Source organism: Malaya genurostris, chromosome 2, assembly GCF_030247185.1.
Source record: "Malaya genurostris strain Urasoe2022 chromosome 2, Malgen_1.1, whole genome shotgun sequence".
Classification (NCBI taxonomy): Eukaryota; Metazoa; Arthropoda; class Insecta; order Diptera; family Culicidae; genus Malaya; species Malaya genurostris.
In genome coordinates this window covers 234109477-234132044 of record NC_080571.1, presented here as the reverse complement: position 1 = coordinate 234132044, position 22568 = coordinate 234109477, and the positions used below count along the sequence as shown (strand labels likewise).

Below are 22568 nucleotides of genomic sequence, written 5' to 3'. Positions count from 1 at the left end.
ACGTATTTTTCTAAGCTTTCAAATAAGCGATTCCATAAAACAACCTTTAAAGTAAATTTAAGGAAAAAAGTTAAAAATTAATAAACAAATGGGTCTGATTTTTTTTCTTTTTTTAGTTGAAAAAAGAAGCCTTAGGAGTTTAACTCAATCTTGGCAAAGTTTCAGAGTGGAAAGATTAATACTTTCGGAGCAGTGAATTTTTCAATCACGACTCGTACGCGCGGAGCATACCGCAGCGCAACTCGCTCGAATACGGGCTTAACTTTCCGACACATGCGAATCGCTTATTTGAAAGCTAAGGAAAAAGCGAACATTTCATGTCTTGGACAAATTTTCGTATTTCTATTGAATTTTACAGTATACGAGGTCTGTTCAAAAAGTACCCGGATTTCTCATTTTTCTAAAAAAATATTTATTTATTCGTCTACATCTATATGGCCCCTTTCAAAGTAATCCCTCCTAGATATAATACACTTATGCCAGCGTTTTTTCCAGTCTTCGAAACACCCCTGATAGTCACTTTTTGTAATACTCTGTAGCACTCTCAGCGATTCTGCCTTTATCTCTTCAATCGATGAAAATTGCTGTCCTTTCATGGGTCTCTTCAACTTTGGGAACAGGAAAAAATCACACGGAGCGATATCTGGTGAATAAGGAGGTTGGGGCATGATTAAAGTCTTGTTTTTAGCCAAAAAATCGTTTGTTTTTTTTATCAAAGTTCAGCAGTTTTGGAACGAATTTTGCTGCCACTCGTTTCATGCCCAAAACATTTGAAAAAATATGATGGCATGAGCCAACTGATATGCCAACTTCATCAGCAACTTCTCTAATAGTGATTCGACCGGATAGTGCAAAAGACGCGAATACAACTTCCGGGCCCTTGTTACTGTTCGCTTCTCCTGTTCTACACTTTGTTTCGAGATTTTCTGCTTCTTGTAGATCTTCCGGTGATTTCGCCTCTTGATACGCTAGATCATTCCGACACTCGTTCTTGCTTTTTTGGCCAAATCACGTATTGACATTGATTTGTTCTTCATGATTAGAGATACCACTTTCTGGTCCAGTTTCGGGTTGGAAGAACCGGGTTTTCTGCCTCTTCTTGGTAGCTCATCGAAATAATTAGTCGATTGCACATCCTAGAATAAATTGTTTGTATTTTTAGTTTTTCTTGTTTTTGCCTTTCTTATGCAGAAAGGTTATGCAATCCAGCGAAAACCGACTTCTGAACCGAGGCCCGGAAGGCCGAGTATCATATACCATTCGACACAGTTCGTCGAGTATGAAAAATGTCTGTATGTGTGTATGTGTGTGTACTCACTTTTCTTGAAGATGGCTGAACCGATTTTCATGAACTTAGATTTAAATGAAAGGTCTTATAACCCCACACAAAGTTCCTGAATGTTTTTCGAATCCGACTTCCGGTTCCCGAATTACAGGGTGATATGTGCAAAAAAAATGAAAATAAGTGCACTTACGTTTCTCTGAGACGGCTGAACCGATTCTTACAAACATAGATTCAAATGAAAGGTACCAATATCCTATACAAAGTTCCTGAATTTTATTTTGATCCGATTTCCGGTTCCGGAGTAATAGTGTGATTAGTGAAAAAAAATCTTATTTCACGTTACTTTCTCACTTTTCTCAGAGATGGCGTGACCGATTTCAACAAACTTAGATACAAATGAAAGGTCTAATACAAAACTACCGAATTTCATCCAGATCTGACTTCCGGTTCCGGAATTATAAGGTGAAGTGTGTTAAAAATTGGATACCGTCACTTTAAGCTGCGAAACAAAACACGTAAAAAAATTTCTTAACTTGCCTCGAAACTATTCCAATCGGTAGCCATTGCTAATAGACAACCAAACAATTCCGGCTATCCTGGTTCTCGGTTTCTGATTCCGGAAGCACCGGAAATAAAAAATAGAATAATTTCTAAACTTGCCTCAAAACGATTAATTTGGCTTTCCTTGTTCTTGGGTTTTTAATTAATGACCGAAGTTTGTCGCCATAGACTCAAAAATGGATCCCAGTCACTTTTCTCGAACCAACTTCGATTATACCGGTTCCCAGATTCCGGTTTATAAAGTACCTCTTTTCGTTACTCAGAGATGACCTAACCGACCTGAGTACTGTTTCACTCTGAAGGTTATATTAGTTTATGGACAAACCTTTTTGTTTTTAAAGTGTCAAAGAAAATTATTTTAAAGAATACCACACATTTATATATGAGAGATATGAGAAAGGCATCATTAAACATTGGATTAAAACAGATTTTTGTTAGTATTAATATTGCTAGCGGTAATCAACTGAACTGGTGAAGCTGATTTCAAGAAATAATTTGAATCCGGAAATTAATTTTGGGAGGAACGAAATTCTCCGGGACAGCGAGTATGGAATAATTTTAATAATCCATTTTAATTTCGTAATAAAAATTCTGACTGACGAATAACTTGAGTCATCGAGTAATCATTAAGTAATCGAGATAGAAAGGATTTAAGATATTTCAAACTATTCAAACTCCTAAAAGGATCCTTCTAAAAAAATTAGGTACAGAAAAAATAACCCCACTCATCTTCTATCGTGCGTTGAAGTCTTCCTTTCTCTTTCGGTGACGCGACCATTTACATATGATCCAACTTCTAATTAAACTTCACCAAACAACAATTTTCAATCACGATCGTGTGCGAAACAACTGAACTTGAACACAATCCATATTTTCTTCCATTTTCTCCCTTTCGCACCACAAACACAGGAGCGACTTCGATTGAACAGAGAACGACGATCGATGACGACCGATGATCGACGATACATCGATGCTTCCATGGACTTTATCACATTCACCTGCACCTGCGAGAGTCGTTCTTCTTTCATGTCGTTCGATGGTTCGATGCTGGAAGGAAAGTTTCACGGGGTGATAGAAACACCTTCAGAGATTAGAAGAAAAAAAAGTAAACTGTTGCAGAGGATGATCGTACGGCGAGAGGCGTCCAGTGTCGTAAGAAATGAAAAAAAAAGAGCTTTGAGAGCGCGATGCGATGCGGCGACGGATCTCACTTGTTTTGGGTGGGAACAAACTTCCTTGATCCTCAGTTGGTCTTCGTTGGCCATTGAGTAAGGTCGCATAGCATTGCGGTATCCAAGCTCTCTCTCTATCTCTCTCTACTGCATGTTTGCTACTCACGAACAACGGCGTGTTCGTTTTCTCCTCTCCACGAGCGAAACTGTTAAAGTCTAATTCGCGCGAAAGAAAGTGGTTTGCGTGTGTGTGCGCGCGCGCCCGCGAGTGCGGAAAAAGAAAGTCGGTGCGCCGTCGATCCGATCCACGAGTCGAGCCGCATAAGCGGTGGTGAAGAAAAAATTGAATATGAGCTACAACTCCGTGACCATAGAAGAGTCGGTTAACAAACCCCTTGCTGCCAGCTGCCAGTTCAAACTGTTTTCGGCCGTTTCGCGGACTGGTTGGTACTTTCTTTTTTGCTCTCGCTCTTGCCTGGCTGCCGACTGCAGTTAAGCCAAGGCCCGGGTGAACACATCGTTGCCGATCATCGGTTAGTGTCTTCAGCGTTTGCGCTTGCGGTTTTCGGCCGCGTTACAGAAAACGCAACGCTTCGAGGAGAAAAACCAACGGATTATTTGCAAATGCTAATTAAACAAATTTCTCAACTTTCCTAACTCGGTATTGTCCGGTTACGGTTGCTAGAGACGCTGTTGTGCTTTGTGTTTAGATCGATCGCGATCGCGAGTGTAGTACTACAAAGGGGCCGGTTAGATCATCGAATGGTTGTTTGGTGACTGTAGCACAAATTTTTCGAAACAGTAGCACCGACGGGTGATGTGAAGAGAATTGTTCCAAAACAAGCAGAAAAAGCAACAAGTCAAAAGAGTTCAAGGTTCTCAAGTTTCTCGGAATCCGGTCCCACACCAGGAGAAAGTGTTGTGTGTTTGTCCGGCTGTGCCGCGCAGCTCAGTGTTTCGTCCTGCACGCGTGGCGACAATTTCCAATGGAATTGATTAAAAACAAATAAAAACCGGGTATTGATCCAACCGCAACGCCAACATACACGGTGAAAGTGTGGATAAGATCATAAAGGATCCTAAACGGCGAAGATTATCTCACCCAACAAACGGAAGGGTTCATCTGCTAGGTGAGAGTGAAAGAAACACAAATAAGCGCAAGTCGCAACGATTTGCGGCCAGTAACATGGTGGCCAATGTCAAGTGGAGACTGCCGGTAGGAGCAGCATGGATACTGGCGCTTCTCGTCGCCGGTCTCGCAGTGCTGGACGAAGCCAACGGGCTCAGCTCAACTGGTGAAAGAGGTAAGTTGACAGTGACACGATTACACCTGACAACCATGGGATTGCCTCTTTCAATGTGCCGGTTCCGGAATGCAGTAGCATGCAGCAACAGACTGCAGGCGCTAGGCAGGCATTTGTATAAAGAGAAGTTTGTCTTTTGGGTTTGCGCAAAGAAGTGCAGTGAATCGGAATTGTTCATGGGGAATTTGTTCAATGGATTCAAGCTTAGATCCGAAGTTTAACGATTCATTTACATAGTTTGTCATACGGAGTAGCAAAACTACTAAACCAGAAACAACATTCAAAAGTAAAAATTTCAACGAGTAAAAGAATTGTGTTAACATTAACTTTAATTGCTAGAAAAGACAAAACTTTGGCGTCAGCCAACTTCAAATAGAATAATCTTGATAATTGCTCTTCCCGTAAACCTCACACTTACATACTTCTTTCTTCGAGCACTGGTTTAAGTTTTTATTTAGAGAACACTCCAGAGCAAGCATGTGCAAAAGTGTTGAATTGGTTTGAATTGTTTTGGCAAAATTTTTGAACTATCACCATCTGCCAGCATTTCAAAATGAAAAAAAAATCAGACAAGTATCGCTCGTCGAATCTGATTCCGATATGTTTTCTGTCGCCTGTGTTATAATTATGTGATTTTCGATTGTTTGACTGCGAATGAGCGATTTTAGCATTTCATTGTAGAATTTAGAATGCTTAAGTTGTGCCTTGTTTGCATAAAATGAAACGAGTATATAATATTAGTCAGTGGTGTATCTTGCGGGAGAGGAGGGGTTGAAGGAGGAATTCACCCCGGGTGTTTTCTTGGGGCGGCAAAACAAACGGCGGGACCTTTCTTTTGCTAGCACTTTATGGTCGTTAATTGTAGGGACCGTGTGTTTTGCTCACTAACTCTTTTACGATGGTGGACGCAAATCATATTTTGCCCCGCACGCGAATTATCCTATGTACGCCACTGATGTCAGCGCAATAACTGCACTCTAAAAGATTTTGATTTTTACAGGTGACTTAATTCCTCATACGATGTAATTCATAAAGACCTAATTTGTCAAATGGCGGAAAATTTTATTTGTAATGACTTAATGTTAAAATAGCTTGAATTTTACTGGTTTCGACTGTAACTTGCATTCTGCTAGCAGGTGCGATTGTATGAATTTAAATGTACCTTTTACCAACCAAGCAGATGCATGCTTCTGTGGCTCAATCGATTTACAGACGTACTTGCGATCCAATGATTCTCGGTTCAAGTCGCGGCGGTTGCTATCAGTATTCTTTTTTGTCGTGAATACGACTTACTTTACTATGGGGTGCCTTTTCAAAATTATCCATGTGGAAGAATGGGCAGAAATTAATCGAGAGTATCTCGACTTGTATTAATGGCAGCAACATAATTCTTTCACTATTTCATCAAAAATATGATCAGGAATTTAGGATAATATTTTGAACAGTGTGAGATAACCACAAACAACTCAAAAATTAGGTTTTCTCAAAATTTGAAAACAAAGGGGAAAACTCTTTACTTCCGCTTGGGTTTTTCGCGCAAGGACGACGATTTTGAGATAGTCAGGCACATACCATCAACTGAACGTTATAAAAACGTGAACCGTGGTCGAAAATCGATAATTTCTTCTGCGTTGAATGGAAGCAGATGCGTGGTTAAAAACCTCAAATGCTCAGGTCGTAGTTCTCATTTGCCTTCCGGTCGTCAAGGCGAGAAGACGCATTAAACCAGTTGCGCATCATTTGGCACTGCGAGCGGATATGTTGCGGTTTGTACGTAAAGCTAGTTTCAACTCAAACAAGAGCGATTGCATCATACAACATACAAGCTTCTGGTCGTTTGCATTGGAGAGAAAGAAAACGAAAAACGAGAAGTGGAAAACATTATATAAAATCAGCCGTTCTAATGGCTCTAAATATTATCTAAAGAACTATTAAGATTACTTCTTTGCAAATGGAAGGTAAAAATCATCAGTTTAGTGAAAATTCAAAATAATTTGATTTGCTTCGTGCACTTTTCGCTGTGCGAAAATCGTTCAAGAAAAATGTTCCGAACTGGGCTAAATATCGTAGAGAATTCCACAATTTGATCCTTCTAAAAGGTAGAAATGAATCCTGTACAGCTTCTTGATAGATTCTTTCAATGAAATATGCAAATCCGAAATGAGATAATAGACGTCAAAAGCTTCACAATTCACACAATCGATCAGCTATCAATTCGAATTCGAAAGTATAAAGAAATCGTGTCAGTTTTATTCGTATTCACGACATCCAGTTATGTTTCTGACATTACACATCCGTGCTTTTTATTTCAACGAATTTCATGCATGGAGTTTTAGACACAATATTAAATGTTCTTCGACGTAAATTTGCGTGAACTGCGACGCTCCATTTATGTGCATCTAATAAGATGTAAAATCACAGGGGTTTTTTTAATGGGTGGATGCCTTGAAAACGATTAGAACTGAGACGCTTCCTTCACACTTCAAAACGTGAATTGTAAAAACTCTACTACAAACGTCTTTTATTCACCTAACAGTGAGATGATTTTTTTTGCTTTTCTCTATAGAAAGGTAATTAAATTGTGGAGAAACCCAACTTTCGAACGGAGACTCATAGTGTTATATACCATTCGACTCAGACCGACGAAATCGAATAATATCTATGCGTGTATGTGCGTGCACCTTTCAACAATGTTTTTACGCACAATTTTCTCAGAAATGGCTTAACCGATTTCAACTAACTTAGGCTTGTTTGAAAGCTACTTTTAAACCATTGATCAAACTCGAAGATCAAATGGCTGTGACTTCTGGTTCTGGAGATATGATGATATAAGTGACTTAATCGACAAACACGTTTTTTTACCGCTCTAACATGACATGCAAAATTTGAGCTTAAGCGGATAGGGGTGCTGCCCTGCGGTTAAAGTTTGAAAATTTTGAAATCTTGAAAAATCACTATAGGGAGAAGTATATAAAATTTCCGAAATCGTGCATATGTGCGTATGCAGCATTTTTTTTTTTTGCACTAACATTCTCAGAGATCGCAGGACCGATGTATAGGTCTTGCGATCCTATACAAAATTCCTGAATACTGCTTGAATCTGACTTTCGGTTTCGAAATTATGGGGCAAAATGTGCAACAAAATGTGAAAATAAGTGCACCAACTTTTCTCGGAGATAATTAAACCGATTTCTAAAAAAAAATGGATTCAAATGAATGGTCCTATGGTCCTATACAAAACTTCTGCATTTCATCTGGATCCGACTTTCGGTTCCGGAAATACAGGATAAAGAGTGTTGAACATTGCAAGCAGTTGTACAGAGTAATGATACAAAGCACGGAAAAATAGAATTTCTGGGGGCTCGAATCAGTTTCAATCGATATGCCTCGTCAATTGACGACCAAATCTATCCCTTACGGCACCAATACCCGGCTTCCGGTTCCGGAAATAGTGGTCAGAAACTATAGAATGGGACGAATTCACTTTGATCAGCGATGACTGGACCTTTTTTTACTTAACTAATACGTACATACGGTAATACCGTACCGCTTGTGTGGTGATGTCAATGAAAACTGCAAATAATATTTACATACATACTGTTATCAAAATTGATTAAAAATCCTATCACAATACACGTTTCATGTAGCTGATTAAAAAATAATACCCTCTTTAATTAGAATTTCATATACAAAATTAACAGTAGTGCAGGATTTCGCCCGGTTCGTTTATTTTGGAATAATTGGTTCAATTGAAATAGAACATGAGGTAATCCAAACAACTGGAATTTAAACAAAGACTTTGTCTCTATGATCAATATTCAGAATGACATTTCTTTTTGTTTGAATTTCTTTCTAGTAGACATTAAAAATGGTACATATTCTTTAGAAATAGCCAGTAAATTCTTCTAGCAAGGAGATCTCTTTAGCTTATAATCAAACAAACTAATCCTGACTGAACCGGTCGAACGTTGAGTCAAATAAATATCTTAATATCCTATTGAATGAGGTTGAATTTTATCCGGTTCTGACTTACATGATGATGAAAACTATAAATGTCTAACCCTCATATAGTTTACGACACAAAATAGTACGAGTAGTACGAATAGCAGATTGTGAAACTATTTGAACTTGATTTAATTTTTGATCTGGATATTGAATGGTCTAAGACCTTACTGCAACTGCGACAGTTTCCTGATTCCGGTTCCGGATATGTTAAAAAGAAAGGCACCATTACACCACTAGGTGAATTGAAACAGGTTTTTGTTTCAATATGATATGTGGTATTTTCATAAAAAGGGTTGTCTGACGTTTTGCATTTACAGAAAAAAGATTTTTTTATCAGCCCGTACTGAAAAATCTAATAAAGATACAAAAATTCGTTCAATCCATAAAACATACGCCTCTTCCTTAGCTTTTAAATGAGTTATTCTGTAAAACAACTGTATTATTTATTGAATGAAAAATGTTGAAAGCCAATTAACTAATACAAAAAAATCAAACTTAAACGTAATTTTGTTTCTTTCATTTTAGTTTAACAAAGTAACCTTGGGGGTTTGATTCGATTCTTGTAAAAGTAGATAGATCAATACCTTCAAAGCAGTGAATTTTTCAATAGGCATCGCACTTCGGTGCAAAAAAAGCATTTGCTTTACGCCTGTTTAGTAAATTATGTTGATCCGCGAGGTGGCATTAGCAGTCCTACATACTCTGCTAATGCACTTATGAGCCGAAAGCGACACGTAGAACAATTATATGCAAACAGTCTTTCTGCGAGTAATTCGGTTTTACGTTAAATAGTTCAACTTGAATATAATCTAGAACAAAATAGGGAACTTGGAGTTAAATGAACAGGATAGCTTCTCGTGCGGTCCTTCTAAACAAATAGAATCGATTTTCCAAACAATTTTACACAAAAAATTTGCTTTGTGGTCAGCTGTCAGCTGCTCACGTGACTCAACTGAACGTAGGTACTTCTTAGAAGCTACTGAAAAACATCAGCTAGGTCCAAACGTGCCTTCAAGCAGTGATGTTGTACTGTATTTTCAAGTTACCGAAGGTTCCACGCGTGTTTTAGGCAGCGAAAAATATCATGCAGAGCTGGCTCTGTTCATTTAAAGTTGCCAAAGGTTACACCTGTATTTTAGAGCTGCGATTAGAATTGAACTTTTTATAAATTTGAAAGTGGATATTTTAGGTGATAAAATCAAAGTAATTTTTTGTTATTTAATTGCCAGCAATTTTCTTATTACAATGGAATAAAATATCGTAATCATTTTTAAATCGATTTTTTGGTAGTGAAGAGAAATAAAAAAAACTTCTTCAACACTTAATAAAGACGAAATTTTTCTCCAACGCAAAGGATCATTTGAAAAACGATGAAAACAATCCACTAGTGGAAGAATATTATTTCAAAATTTGAAGCACTCAGCTACGGGTAACTTCACTTTGCCCGAGTGGGACCAAACTCAGGTTCATCTTAATGATACAATTTCGACGCGCGAAAAAGAATTTAATTTTCATTGCATTCGATGTAACTCGTGATTTTTTTTATTTATTTTATCAACAGAATGGTATGCAAAACTTAATTTTCTACCCCATTTTATTTTTTGAACCGTTTATCATACAAAAAAGTTATGCAATCACTACGAAAACCAACTTTTCAACCGAAGCCTGGAAAGACGAGGGTCGAATACCATTCGACTCAGTTCGTCGAGTACGCAAAATGTAAACCTTTAAATTTTCTCTTTCGATAGCGCGTTTTTATATTTTTCAGCGTCATATCGAGCAAAATACCGTCAACTAGCCGAATAATTTTTCAAGGTTTGGTCGGTTTATGATCAAATTCATTGATTTTGGACACACAGGTTGTTCGTTTTGTGTTCCGGGAGTTCATAAAAAAGAATTGCAACTGATTTTTGAGCCTGTTTAGTCCTTGAGCTCAGGTCCAGTTCCTGTATTCTATAAATCGGTTCCTTTTTGAACTATTAATAATCTCCCAAAGAGCTATGCGAAACTTTCCTACTATCTAAATCTAAAAAAAATCAAGTAAAGGGTGATTTTTTAAGAGCTTGAGAACTTTTTTAAACAATAAAACGCATAAAATTTGCAAAATCTCATCGGTTCTTTATTTTAAACGTTAGATTGGTACATGACATTTACTTTTTGAAGATAATTTCATTTAAATGTTGACCGCGGCTGCGTCTTAGGTGGTCCATTCGGAAAGTCCAATTTTGGGCAACTTTTTCGAGCATTTCGGCCGGAATAGCCCGAATTTCTTCGTAAATGTTGTCTTCCAAAGCTGGAATAGTTACTGGCTTATTTCTGTAGACTTTAGACTTGACGTAGCCCCACAAAAAATAGTCTAAAGGCGTCAAATCGCATGATCTTGGTGGCCAACTTACCGGTCCATTTCTTGAGATGAATTGTTCTCCGAAGTTTTCCCTCAAAATGGCCATAGAATCGCGAGCTGTGTGGCATGTAGCGCCATCTTGTTGAAACCACATGTCAACCAAGTTCAGTTCTTCCATTTTTGGCAACAAAAAGTTTGTTAGCATCGAACGATAGCGATCGCCATTCACTGTAACGTTGCGTCCAACAGCATCTTTGAAAAAATACGGTCCAATGATTCCACCAGCGTACAAACCACACCAAACAGTGCATTTTTCGGGATGCATGGGCAGTTCTTGAACGGCTTCTGGTTGCTCTTCACTCCAAATGCGGCAATTTTGCTTATTTACGTAGCCATTCAACCAGAAATGAGCCTCATCGCTGAACAAAATTTGTCGATAAAAAAGCGGATTTTCCGAATGGACCACCTAAGACGCAGCCGCGGTCAACATTTAAATGAAATTATCTTCAAAAAGTAAATGTCATGTACCAATCTAACGTTCAAAATAAAGAACCGATGAGATTTTGCAAATTTTATGCGTTTTATTGTTTAAAAAAGTTCTCAAGCTCTTAAAAAATCACCCTTTATAACATTGTTGTATTACTACTGATGCTAGGACGGCTCTTTTTCAAACAATAACTTTTGACGTGAATGCTTCTTCAGAATTTATCCAGTAAAAAAAATGGGTTCAAATTAATCACGATTATCTCTTTTTGTATTTAACGCGGCAACATATTTTTTCCTCCATATCATCGGAAACATGGTCAGCTATTTATGACCAAATTTTCAGTATTATGAGATAACCACAAATTACTCAACATTGTTTTTTTCTAAAATTTTCGGTATGAATGAGCATTAAGGTGAAATTAAGTGCCAAAATAAGTCGCGCACAATTTCAACCGCATAAATTGAACGAATCATCGCACAAAGCGTATCGTGCAAAACCTACACATACAAATACAGAATATTTTCAGTGGTTCGCTAGTAATACAGACAATAGCTAGGCACGCAGTAATACGCTAGTGAACAGACAATAGCTATTTACGCTTATAAACCATGAGTTTTTTCAACTGAATAATAAAACTGAAAAAGACGCATTTGTGCATGATGGTTAAGATGGTCAGTTTGGTCATTCAATTTATAATTGAAATGCGTTTTTGCCTTTCTCATGTAGAAAGGTTATGCAATAAATACCATTCGACTCAGTTCGTCGAGTACACAAACTGTTTGTGTGTGTATGTATGTGTGTGTGTGTATGTAACGTTTTTTTTACATCAACTTTTCTCGGAGATGGCTGAACCGATTTTCACAAATTTAGATTCAAATGAAAGGTCCTGTGGTCCCATACGTAATTCCTGAATTTCATCCGGATCCGGAAATATAGGGTAAAGTGTGTTAATAATTTCATACCTTCACTGAAAAGGGCGAAAACCGTAAAAAAAATTCTAAATCGACCTCAAATCTTCTCCAATTGATAGTTTTTATCGGTAGATGGTCAAACAAACCGATTTCGGTTATTGTTTCAAGAATCGAAGAAAATTATTTTGAAGAATACCACAGTATTATATATGATAGTATGATTGATATGAGAAAGGCGTCATTAAACAACTAGGTGGATAAAAACACGTTTTTTATTCATTTTGTCACCTTCTATAAAATTTGTATTTTCAAGATGGGTTTGACAAGTAAGTTGTAGGAATTAATGTCATTTTCAACTTAAATTTAGAAAGCTTGGATGGCTAAAAACAATTGGTTATGAATTCTCCTTAACAATTTTCGAAAATCCACCTGATTTTGAATTACTGACTTTTTCGTCCATAACTTCATCATCTCGACCGAGAAAGTGAAATTATTCATTTATTGTTTCTCTTTTTCTACATATCAGTATAATTTACATTTTAAGTAATACAATTATCAATTTTTCATCTTTGATTACTGTTTTGTTTGTGTAGTATGATTTTTGCATATAACCAATTTGAACTATTGAACAACATTTGTTGTGATTGTTTGTTCTCGACCTAGAAATCACTGCAGTCGTTTCTATTTTCAGCTACAATATATAAAAAAAATTTAAAAATCGAAAATATCAATCTTGAGATAACCAAATTTTGAGTTTTTTTTTTTTTGAACAAATAAAACAACAATTAACTGTATCTTAGAGACGGTAGTATTTAGAAATAATTTAGTTAGACCAAATAAAAAATTTAGTTAGACCAAATAAAGTACTTTTGTAAAATTTGGACAAAAATGACTCGAAAAGTTTTTAAAAGTGTTCAAAAATCCATCTATTTTTAGAAGACAATAATTATTTTTAGCAACTGTTTCTCAATTTTCATCTAGCGTGCAATGAACTTCTTGGAGTAAAAGCACCAACACATAAAACAGGGAGAAAAAGATCCTAAAATTATTTTTGAGATAATCGATTTATAAGTTTTAGTATTTGAATAATTTTTGTATTAACATTATAATTAATACCAGTTTTTGGCTTGTTTTTGCTACGCCCGGGTTAGCAGTTGAATGCTTAGGGCGCTGGTCTAACATGTCAGTTGTCATATGTTCGAGCCCCTACCAGGAAGGATTCAGTAGATCAGAAGAATCTCAGTGATGATGTGTGCTAAGAAACTGTGAAGTCTGTTGAAACAGAAAGATCAAATTCCACAAAAACGAATGTGTTACCAGGAATTTGCTTTTCTTTATTTTACTACAATCCATACGTTTCCTATATAGATCTAGTAATTACCCGAAACATAAATAAAGACACCAAATCAATCGAACCAACCATTTATGAAGAAAATGTTAAAAAAAACTTGGAGTAGGTGAATTCAGAGACATAGCCGCGATATTGAAGTAGCGCTGTATTGACTGATCTGATACCGTTTGACCGTTTAAAATTTTGTAGTCCTGAAAATGACCATTCGGTTTCGGAAGATTGCATTTGTATTCTAGGAATTAGAGCGACAGTTTAAGACAGTTTTCTAAATAAGTTCTTTACTTTATGTTTGGGGTACTTTGGAGTCCTGGGAAGGACTATTTTGCTACGGATGATTACGTTTGTATTCCCGGAAGCGCCAGTCAAAGTCGTTGGAAATATGTAAATTTGAGCCTTGGACCTAGTAGAAATCATTACATAATCGTAGCACAAGTCGTACAATCGCTCATATATTTCAATATTACATACATCTCAATATTTTAGTGAAAGAAGCTTTCAAAAAGCTGTACGACACCAATTTGTGGAATCCTTCAATATTGAATACTTTTCAAAGATTTTTCTCGAACGCAAAGCGGTCAAATGCTAGCTTTATTTGCGCCCGTTTGGTGCGAATTTCGCACTGCGAAAAGTGCAAAAGCTAATTAAATTATTCTAGATTTGCTCTAAACTGATGATTTCTACCTTCAATTTACAATTTTAATACACGAAAAGAAATCCGTTACTGCTGTCATGATTAGAAAATCTTGAAACCAATCATTTTAACTTATCATGAAATCATGAGCAATAACTCTTTTTCCATGAAAATTAACCATGGTTCGAAAATGCGTTACTTGAAAAATACATTTCTTTCAAAGGTCGTAACTCTAATTTTCTACCCGTATATCACTTTGCACCCTCTGCCTCAAGTGATGTGATAAATTAATAGATTAATGGTAAAGCAAAAAGCAAACATTGAAAAGCAAGACATACTGAAAATGTTTACTTGATCCTGAAGCATGTTCATTTAATAATCGTTTTGTTTTACCCACCGGCTGATAGAGAATTAAACATAACATAAAAATAAAGATAATGAATCGAAAATTGACATCATAAGAGACTAAGCACGGCTACGCTTTTCATTTGACAAACGTCAATGTTACATTTTGTTCGATTGTATTCTTACATATTCTATGTGATCGTGGGTGCTAGAATAATATTCCGAGAGCTAGCGTTTAATTTGATTGTGAATTTGGAACACCATGTAATGAAAATCAGATAAATATTTTGTTCAACCACTTTGATTAATTTGTTTCATAGATATAACAACACAAGCTGTATTGATTCACCTGAATATTACAAATAAGACGATTTTTTTTTGCAAGAATTCGACATAGAGTTACTTTTTAAGAGGTTTGATTCACTCGTGTTATTTCATGCAGTTCGTTTAAGTGTTTAAATTTTGAAACACAAGATCAAAACTGAAGTAATGAACGCAAGTAAACACGTTATCTCTTGCGTCATCGTTTTTTAAAAAGGCGTGTGGGTAGTGTCAGAGACATAACTGGATATCGTGAATACGAAAACAACTGACATGTTCCTTAACACTTCCGAATATCAACTAGTTGATCAATTGTATGAAATTGTATGTAGAATTTGAAACGATGCACCTAAACTAAAGTACAGATTAGTTACATTTAACATTCTGAAACACAAATATTATGAAATAACCAGTATAGTTCTTTATAATAAAATAATGGTGGCTCTGAAAAGAACCTTTTATGAAAGCGTTTGTGATGGAGATTGATGAGTTGAATTCGAATTCCGATGGATGCCGCCGACTTCCGTCATCTAATTCCAGGCTGAACTGTTGTACGTGGGTGCGATACTGATAAGGTTGGTGTAGGTGTAGCGTTTACAACCGATTATAATATTCCAATAAAGATAACATGAATTCGCTGGGTTGATCAATGATACAATAGGCCTAATTTATTGAACGAAACTATCAATATGCTATAGGGATTCGTTTCTAGCATTCAGGAGGGTCAAATTGCGTAATTCTCTACGACATTAAACTCTGGAACATTTTTCGCAAAAACAAAGAAGGCTTCTCTTGATCTAGATTACTGTGAATTTCACACAGCGAAAAGTGCACAAATCTAACCAAACTATTCTAAATTTGCACTAAACTGGGGATATTTACCTTCGATTTGCGAAAAACAAATCCTAATAGTTCTTTAGAAAACTTTTGAGCCATTAGAACGGCTTATTTTGTGTAATGCTCTCCACCGTTGTTTTTTCATCAATGCAAATGACTGGCAGCTGTGACGTAATCGCTCTTGTCGGAAGCGAAACTATCTTTTCAAACGACACAAAATACATCTGCTCGCAGTGGCGATAGATTCCAAACTGATCCAATTTTTTTTAGGAGCTTTCTTTTTACGTGATTTCGTTTGTAGCTTTTTTACTAATGGGCGGTCCTAATGGCTATAGAAATAGCCGCATACAGAATTTTAATGTCGATTATTTCATTTCGGATTTGCATAATTTATTGAAAAAAAAAACCTGTTTTAATCCACCTAGTGGTGTAATGATGCCTTTCTCATGTACAAATAATATTGTGGTCTTCCATTCAAAATTTATCTCTTCCATTTTTGAAACAAACCAAGAGATTGTTTGTGCATTAACTAGTATAACATACAGAATAAAACAATGCTTTGATTGCGTGAGTCATCCACATTTCCACAAACCAAAGAACCGACCACCAACTAACATGACACACAAACTCTACTAGTACGCACTCTAAATTACGATTTAAATGTTTGTTGTATCCGAAAATATTTTAAGTGACGGTGTACAATATTGAACACACTTTACCCTATAATTCCGGAACCGGAGGTCGGATCCGAATGAAATTCAGGAATTCCGTATGGGACCACGAGACCTTTCATTTGAATCCAAGTTTGTCAAAATCGGTTCAGCCATCTCCGAGAAAACCTAGTGAGATTATTTGACACATACACACACACATACATACACACACACAGACATTGCTCAGCTCGACGAACTTAGTCGAATGGTATATGACACTTGGCTCTCCGGGCCAATTTTCACTAGTAGGTTTTTCAAGTGATTGCATAACCTTTCTATATGAGAAAGGCAAAAATATCAATATGCTGTAGGGATTCGTTTCTAGCGTTCAGAAGGACCAAATTGAGGAACTCACTACGATATTCACCACTTTTCGAAACATTTTTCTCGAACGATTTGTTGTACAGCAGCAGATATTTTGTTCTCTTCCTCAGAACGCGTTCTGATTGGCTGGTGTTGACATGGGTCAAATGAGACAGGTTTTTCAATAGTGTACTATTAAAATACTTCAATACTTTTTCTTTACACGCTTAAGTTGAAAAATTTCGATTCTATTGGTAGTTAGATGGCGTGTAGCAAAAATTATGTTGATTCGTTAGATACAACAAGAGATATTCACGATCAAAAACTTATCACTCTCTCAGAGGGTAAATTTGGAAAAGGCACCCCATAGTAAAGTAAGTCGTATTCACGACAAAACAGAATATTTTCATTTTAAAAGAAGTTCGTCGTGCTTTTCACCGAATTTATGTTGCAAAAATGATTATTGTTGCAAAAATGACCATTGTTGCAAAAATCACACATAACGCCTGAATTTATGTTGCAGAAATTACCATCGTAGCAGAAACACGCCTGAAGTTATACCCAACAACGTCAATTGCGTTACGTTTAAATTTAATCGAAATCATTCCGAATGGATCATGATCCGAGAAATTTTAATCATGGTGCATTATCATAACATGAAAATATATTATTTTCCCCAAATCGTGACTCGTTTTGCTCATTTCTAGATTCGGAATTATGCCCGTGTAGTTTGAAGCAATAAGAATGGCTGATTTTGTATAATGTTCCCTGTCGTTGTCCACATTTGGTTTTCTTCTTCTGGAATGTAAACGACCAGCAGCTGGAAGACACAATCAATCTTGGTTGAAGTGAAACTCACACTGTGGACGTTCAACAGAAGATATGCTCACAGGAGAACTAGTTTTTTTTGTTTTTCTACGTTTAGGCTTGAGGAACGGAGCCCCATATTTGCCATTGACTGAAGCACCAGTTGAATAATGCCGGTTGTAGTTCCATTGTCTTGACGTAGATGGAGGCCTGCGGACATATCGAGATGTCTTCGTTTATGAATTATCATAGACTGAAGCTGGCAAACGTCGAACAGGGTCTATTCAAACATTCAGCTGATTTTGATGGTTCGTGTCTGGACCTATTTCTTACAATTTAAACAATGTTTACGTAATTAACGTGGTATTAACAATAATCTTACACCTTCTTCAATTCGTTTCGTGAAAGAATTAGAGAAAAACATGGAAAAATTTACTATGAAATCAAATCTGGAGTAATTTCGTTACACTAGAGTGTTGTGAAATTTTTAAAATGCATCCAGGAGAGCATAGTAAAGAAAGACATAGTCCTACGTCAAAAAGTACCTTAGCAATGGTTAAAAATCCACTTGTTTTCAGAAGATATTATGTTAGACGAAATGAGTTTCAATTTATGAATATTTTTTGTAATGCTATTATATTTAATATCAGTTTTTTGCTACACTCTATCCTTTTTCTATATAGATCTAGTAATTACCCGAAACATAAATTCAGACACCAAGTATAGAATAGAACTAACCAGTTTTGGAAAATATGTTTCGAAATATTCCAATTTCGATTAGAATGTTCTCAAAAGCGAAACTAAAGCCAAAATTGTGAACTGATGATGCAAATGGTCCTTTTTGGTTATCGGTTATTTGAGTTCAATCAAATTATACAAAAAAACGACTTTCGAATTAAAATGGAATTGTTCTACAGCCTCAGCTATGGTATTCCAATTTAATGTGACAGCATGGGTGATTATTATGAAGCATGCAATGATATCTGAAATTAATTATTGGCATGTTCAGTCCGAGTGCAGTACCACAATTTAATTAGTTTTCGACTAACGGTTAACGAAATAATCAAAGACAACGTTAACACTACGAATAGAAAGTGCTTCATGGAAGCAACCGGAACTCATCGGTGTCGTCTAACATATTCCTCTACATGACCAGCAACCCACGGTCATGATTCGCTCTGGAGATTACGTACTAGTTTAACACTTTCCTTTCGTAGCAATCACAGATAGTCAGTGGCAAACCACACGCATAGAAAAAAAAACAATTAAAATGGAAAGTAAATAAATCGTACATAAAAATTCGACACAGAGACCCACATTTGGTCGGAGCACATTGAGCACTCAAAAACGTTACAAAAAAGGGAATCAAAGAAGTGGGTAAACACTTGCTAAAGCAAAACATGGACCGCGAAAACAACAAACTACAACCCGTAAAGCACCCGAATGAACCCGGGGCGCAGCTAATTCCAAAGCGCCGCTAGCTACGGGAGGTTCTCACAGAATAGCCCCGGGCGGTTGTGATCAGATCCATACTGCCCATACCAATGTAGGTTAGTCTTCAGTCCGCATAACGTGATTCTTCCATCTCTCCGGTTCTACACCACGCTGACCAACTTGTATTTTATGGCTACCCTCGTACTGCCTTGCCTGGCCATGCCATAGTTTCTCTTTTCGAAAACCTTGACCAGTCAAATTTTCAAATGAAACAGCAATTCACCTGGCATGAGAGGTTCTTGAACTTATTTTACGGTCCGTTGTTACACCTAAATAGTTGCTGGTCAAAGGGGAAGCCGGAACGGTTCATTTGAAAATGTATGTCATTTTGCCGCTACTTGCAAGTAATCATGTCGAGTTTCAGCTTCATCCACAAAAACAAGTTATGATGGAAGAAGAATCAGTCATTCATACATGGAAATAAATAATCATCCGTTTGCCACTGTCAAGTCTTTTTTTTTGTCGCAACACAGCCTCTTTTTCCTGCCTCTCCTAACGGCGCTTTTCGTGGCGCTTTTTCTAATCAGTGAATTTATGCAGATGCATACCGTTATCAGTGAAAAGGAAACTGTGACTACTCACATCTGCAATCACTTCAACAAGCACACATTGCTTCGCTAGTCCCTGTAGTCCTAATGGTTCAATCATTCGGCGCCGAGGAAAGTTAGTTGACTGATATCCGCATGGCCTGCATAGACAAGACTAGAGCGCATCAGGCCAACCGCAGGCCTAACTTATTACGACATAATTCAACCAACGCTAATCGGCACCCTGGAAAACGCACACAGTACGCAGACATGTGAGCATGGTGAGCATCAACCACATGAACGTAGGATGATGGACCTTGAGTGATAATTACCGTAAATAATTCAACTCAAAACATGGCCCCGGTGAAGCCCCAATCAAGCAGCCGGTAGCAAAAGTGGAAAATCTCCCCTTGTTAGGAAAAAGTGGGCTTGAAGCGATTGGTTTTCCGCTGCACAAGCACTCTCCACCGAGAAAATGTAGGTGAGAGTTAATTGCACTGCGGGGACATGACGTACCCTGATGGCAGCAAAAATCCAGTCAAGCCCGTTTGGTTTGGTTGCTGTCTTTTTTTTTCTCTCCCGTACACTGTCTCTGTTATCATCAAAGATGATCGCCAAGACCAAGGTTATTAAGGTTATTATTTCCGGCTGCAGGGCGGAAGGCTGCAGGGAAAGCGATGCTGCTCATTAGGGCAAATCGGTAATTTGCCTAGTGCCTAAGAATGAGGCAAAGATTGAAACTAATGTTGACTGGAATGTTATCGTTAGAGTGCAAGAAATAGGTTGCAATTTTTGCTCCTTACACTAATGGTGCAATATTGCCGCGAGCAGCCGGTAACTTCTTCTTCGAAATCAGGAATCTGTAGCTATGAGGTAATGGATTCCAACAGGTATGGGGTTCTCATACAAATCGGTACCAGCAGCAGTCCACAGAAATGTGAAGTTGTTCATTACACACGAAATTAGCGTTTTGGCGAACAAAATGGTAATTGGCTGTACTTCTGAAGTTATTATTTAGTAAAAAAAAATTTTACAAGTTCTAAATTATGTTAATTGATTTTAATTTTCGGAAAAAATGACTAAGAGAAGCAAAAGACATGAAATTAATGTATAGATAGATACTCTAGAATAAATCAGTTATATACGTAAACCGAAATGCTAATCTAGACAGGGTCATATAAGCATTATCAGGGGGAAGAATTGAGTTCAACTTTTGCCTTCTACTTGACAGAGTCGAAAATTCAATTCGAGTAGCAAAGTACGGTCGTGTAACAAACGTGCCTCATCACAACACTGTGCTACTGATACAGGCCACTCAAGAATAACTGAATGTCGCAGAATATGTAAAAATATGGTAAAATTTGCTAACTATGGCGAGAATACGTCCTACTTTACTATGGGACGCCTTTTCTAAATTCACTCTGTACAAGAATGGGTAGAGCTTGATCGTGAAAATGTCTTGTTGTATTTCACGCAGCAACATATTTTTCAATCAGGGACAAACTTAGCCCCAGCACAAAATTTGGCTGACCTCTGAATGACCAAACCTGCATCGGCCAGAAAAAGTCGAAAACATGTTTTCGTTCGGCACGTCAGTATTTCGATGCAAAACAAAAAAAAAACTGCTAGGCACTGATGAGTCAAAGAGTCCACACTCTAACAAATATGTTCAGCAATATTAATTTCCAGTAGTAAAGAATGTCCCAGAAAGTATAGACGCAACCAAAAACCACTGCCATTTCGTAATGGCTCAGAATCTGTAAATTTTTATGGCTCTCTTCTCTAACCACTTGTGCAGTTGTTTATTCGTTTTCATTATTTTGTTTCGAAATGCGTGGAATTTCAGCAGAACATCTTCGAAAAATTGTGTACAAATGGTGCATAGAACGCAGTCTGTCACTGAGAAAGATAGCAAAAATGGAAGGAGTAAGTGAAAAAGCGGTGCGAAATGCAATCAGGAAGTTCGGTGAGGATAACACCTTTGAGGATAAACCGAAAACGGGTCGGAAAAAAGGTCTTGCTAACCCTCAGTTGGATAAACGTATACTGAAGGCGTTCGAGCAAAAGAAGGAGGTTTCAGTTCGGGATGTGACCAAAAAAGTGGACGAAACCTACGTGAAACTCGATTACAAATCCTTGCCGGGTCCACAATATTATACGGTGCGAGAAGGGCAAGTGTTAAACCAGTCCGAGACATTGATTGAAGTCGAAAAATTTGGTACGAAAGCTATGGTCTGGCAAGCAATTTGTAGCTGCGGTAAGATTTCGATACCCTTCATCACCACTGCTTCAATGAACAGCGAAATATACATCAAGGAATGTTTACAAAAACGACTTCTACCCATGAATCGAAGCCACAAGGATCCTGTTGTCTTCTGGCCAGATCTTGCTTCTTGCCACTACTCGAAATCAACGGTAGAATGGTATACTACCAAAAATGTCACTTTCGTCCCAAAAGACATGAATCCACCAAATTGCCCACAACTTCGACCAATTGAGGAATTTTGGGCATTAACGAAGGCACATCTTAGGAAACAAGTCTCGGCAGTCGAAATCGTTCCACAGCTCGAAAAAGATTGGAAAAAGTGTCAAAACTTGTTGCCAAGAAGTCTGTACGAAATTTAATGAGGAACGTTCGCAAGAAGGTGCGCCAGCTAGTCTACAATGGCTAAGTAGCAAATGTTGAGAATAATATTCTGTTGTTGTAGTCTAATATTATCAGTATATCGAAAAAAAAATTGAATATCTAACACTTGTGAATTATTTACAGCGAAATCAAAGTGCGTCCATACTTTCTGGGACAGTCTTTATGAGAATTTTAATAGTAGCTTTCTAAAATGTGTAGTTTGAACGAGCATTGAATTTCAGTGCTAAAATAAGGCGCACGAAATTCCAACCCCATCAATTGAACGAATCATCGCACAAGGCGTAGCGTACAAAACCAACACATAGAATTATGGAATATTTTCAGTGATTGAGTGCAGTGGGCTTACGACATGTTTTGTTTGCTAGTAAGACACTAACACTACCTATGTATGCTTCTAAGCCATGAGTATTTTTAATTGATGAATATGAGGGAGACACATTTGTGCATGTTGTTTAAGACGGTAGGTTTAGTCATTCAATTTAAAACCAAAAAGATCTTATGTTACATTTTATAGCCGATTGCG

The 22568-nt window shown here is 37.2% G+C and overlaps 1 protein-coding gene across 2 annotated transcripts in view; it reads left to right on the top strand.

Annotated features, from left to right (window-relative positions):
• The first annotated feature begins 3114 nt into the window (after positions 1-3114).
• Positions 3115-22568, top strand: part of LOC131428174 (serine protease filzig) — a 170831-nt gene continuing 151377 nt past the window's right edge. For both annotated transcript variants that reach the window (XM_058591893.1, XM_058591891.1), the window contains exon 1: positions 3115-4322. In XM_058591893.1, the coding sequence (XP_058447876.1) occupies positions 4205-4322 (118 nt within the window). In that variant the 5' untranslated portion in view covers positions 3115-4204. The remainder of the gene's footprint in view (positions 4323-22568) is intronic.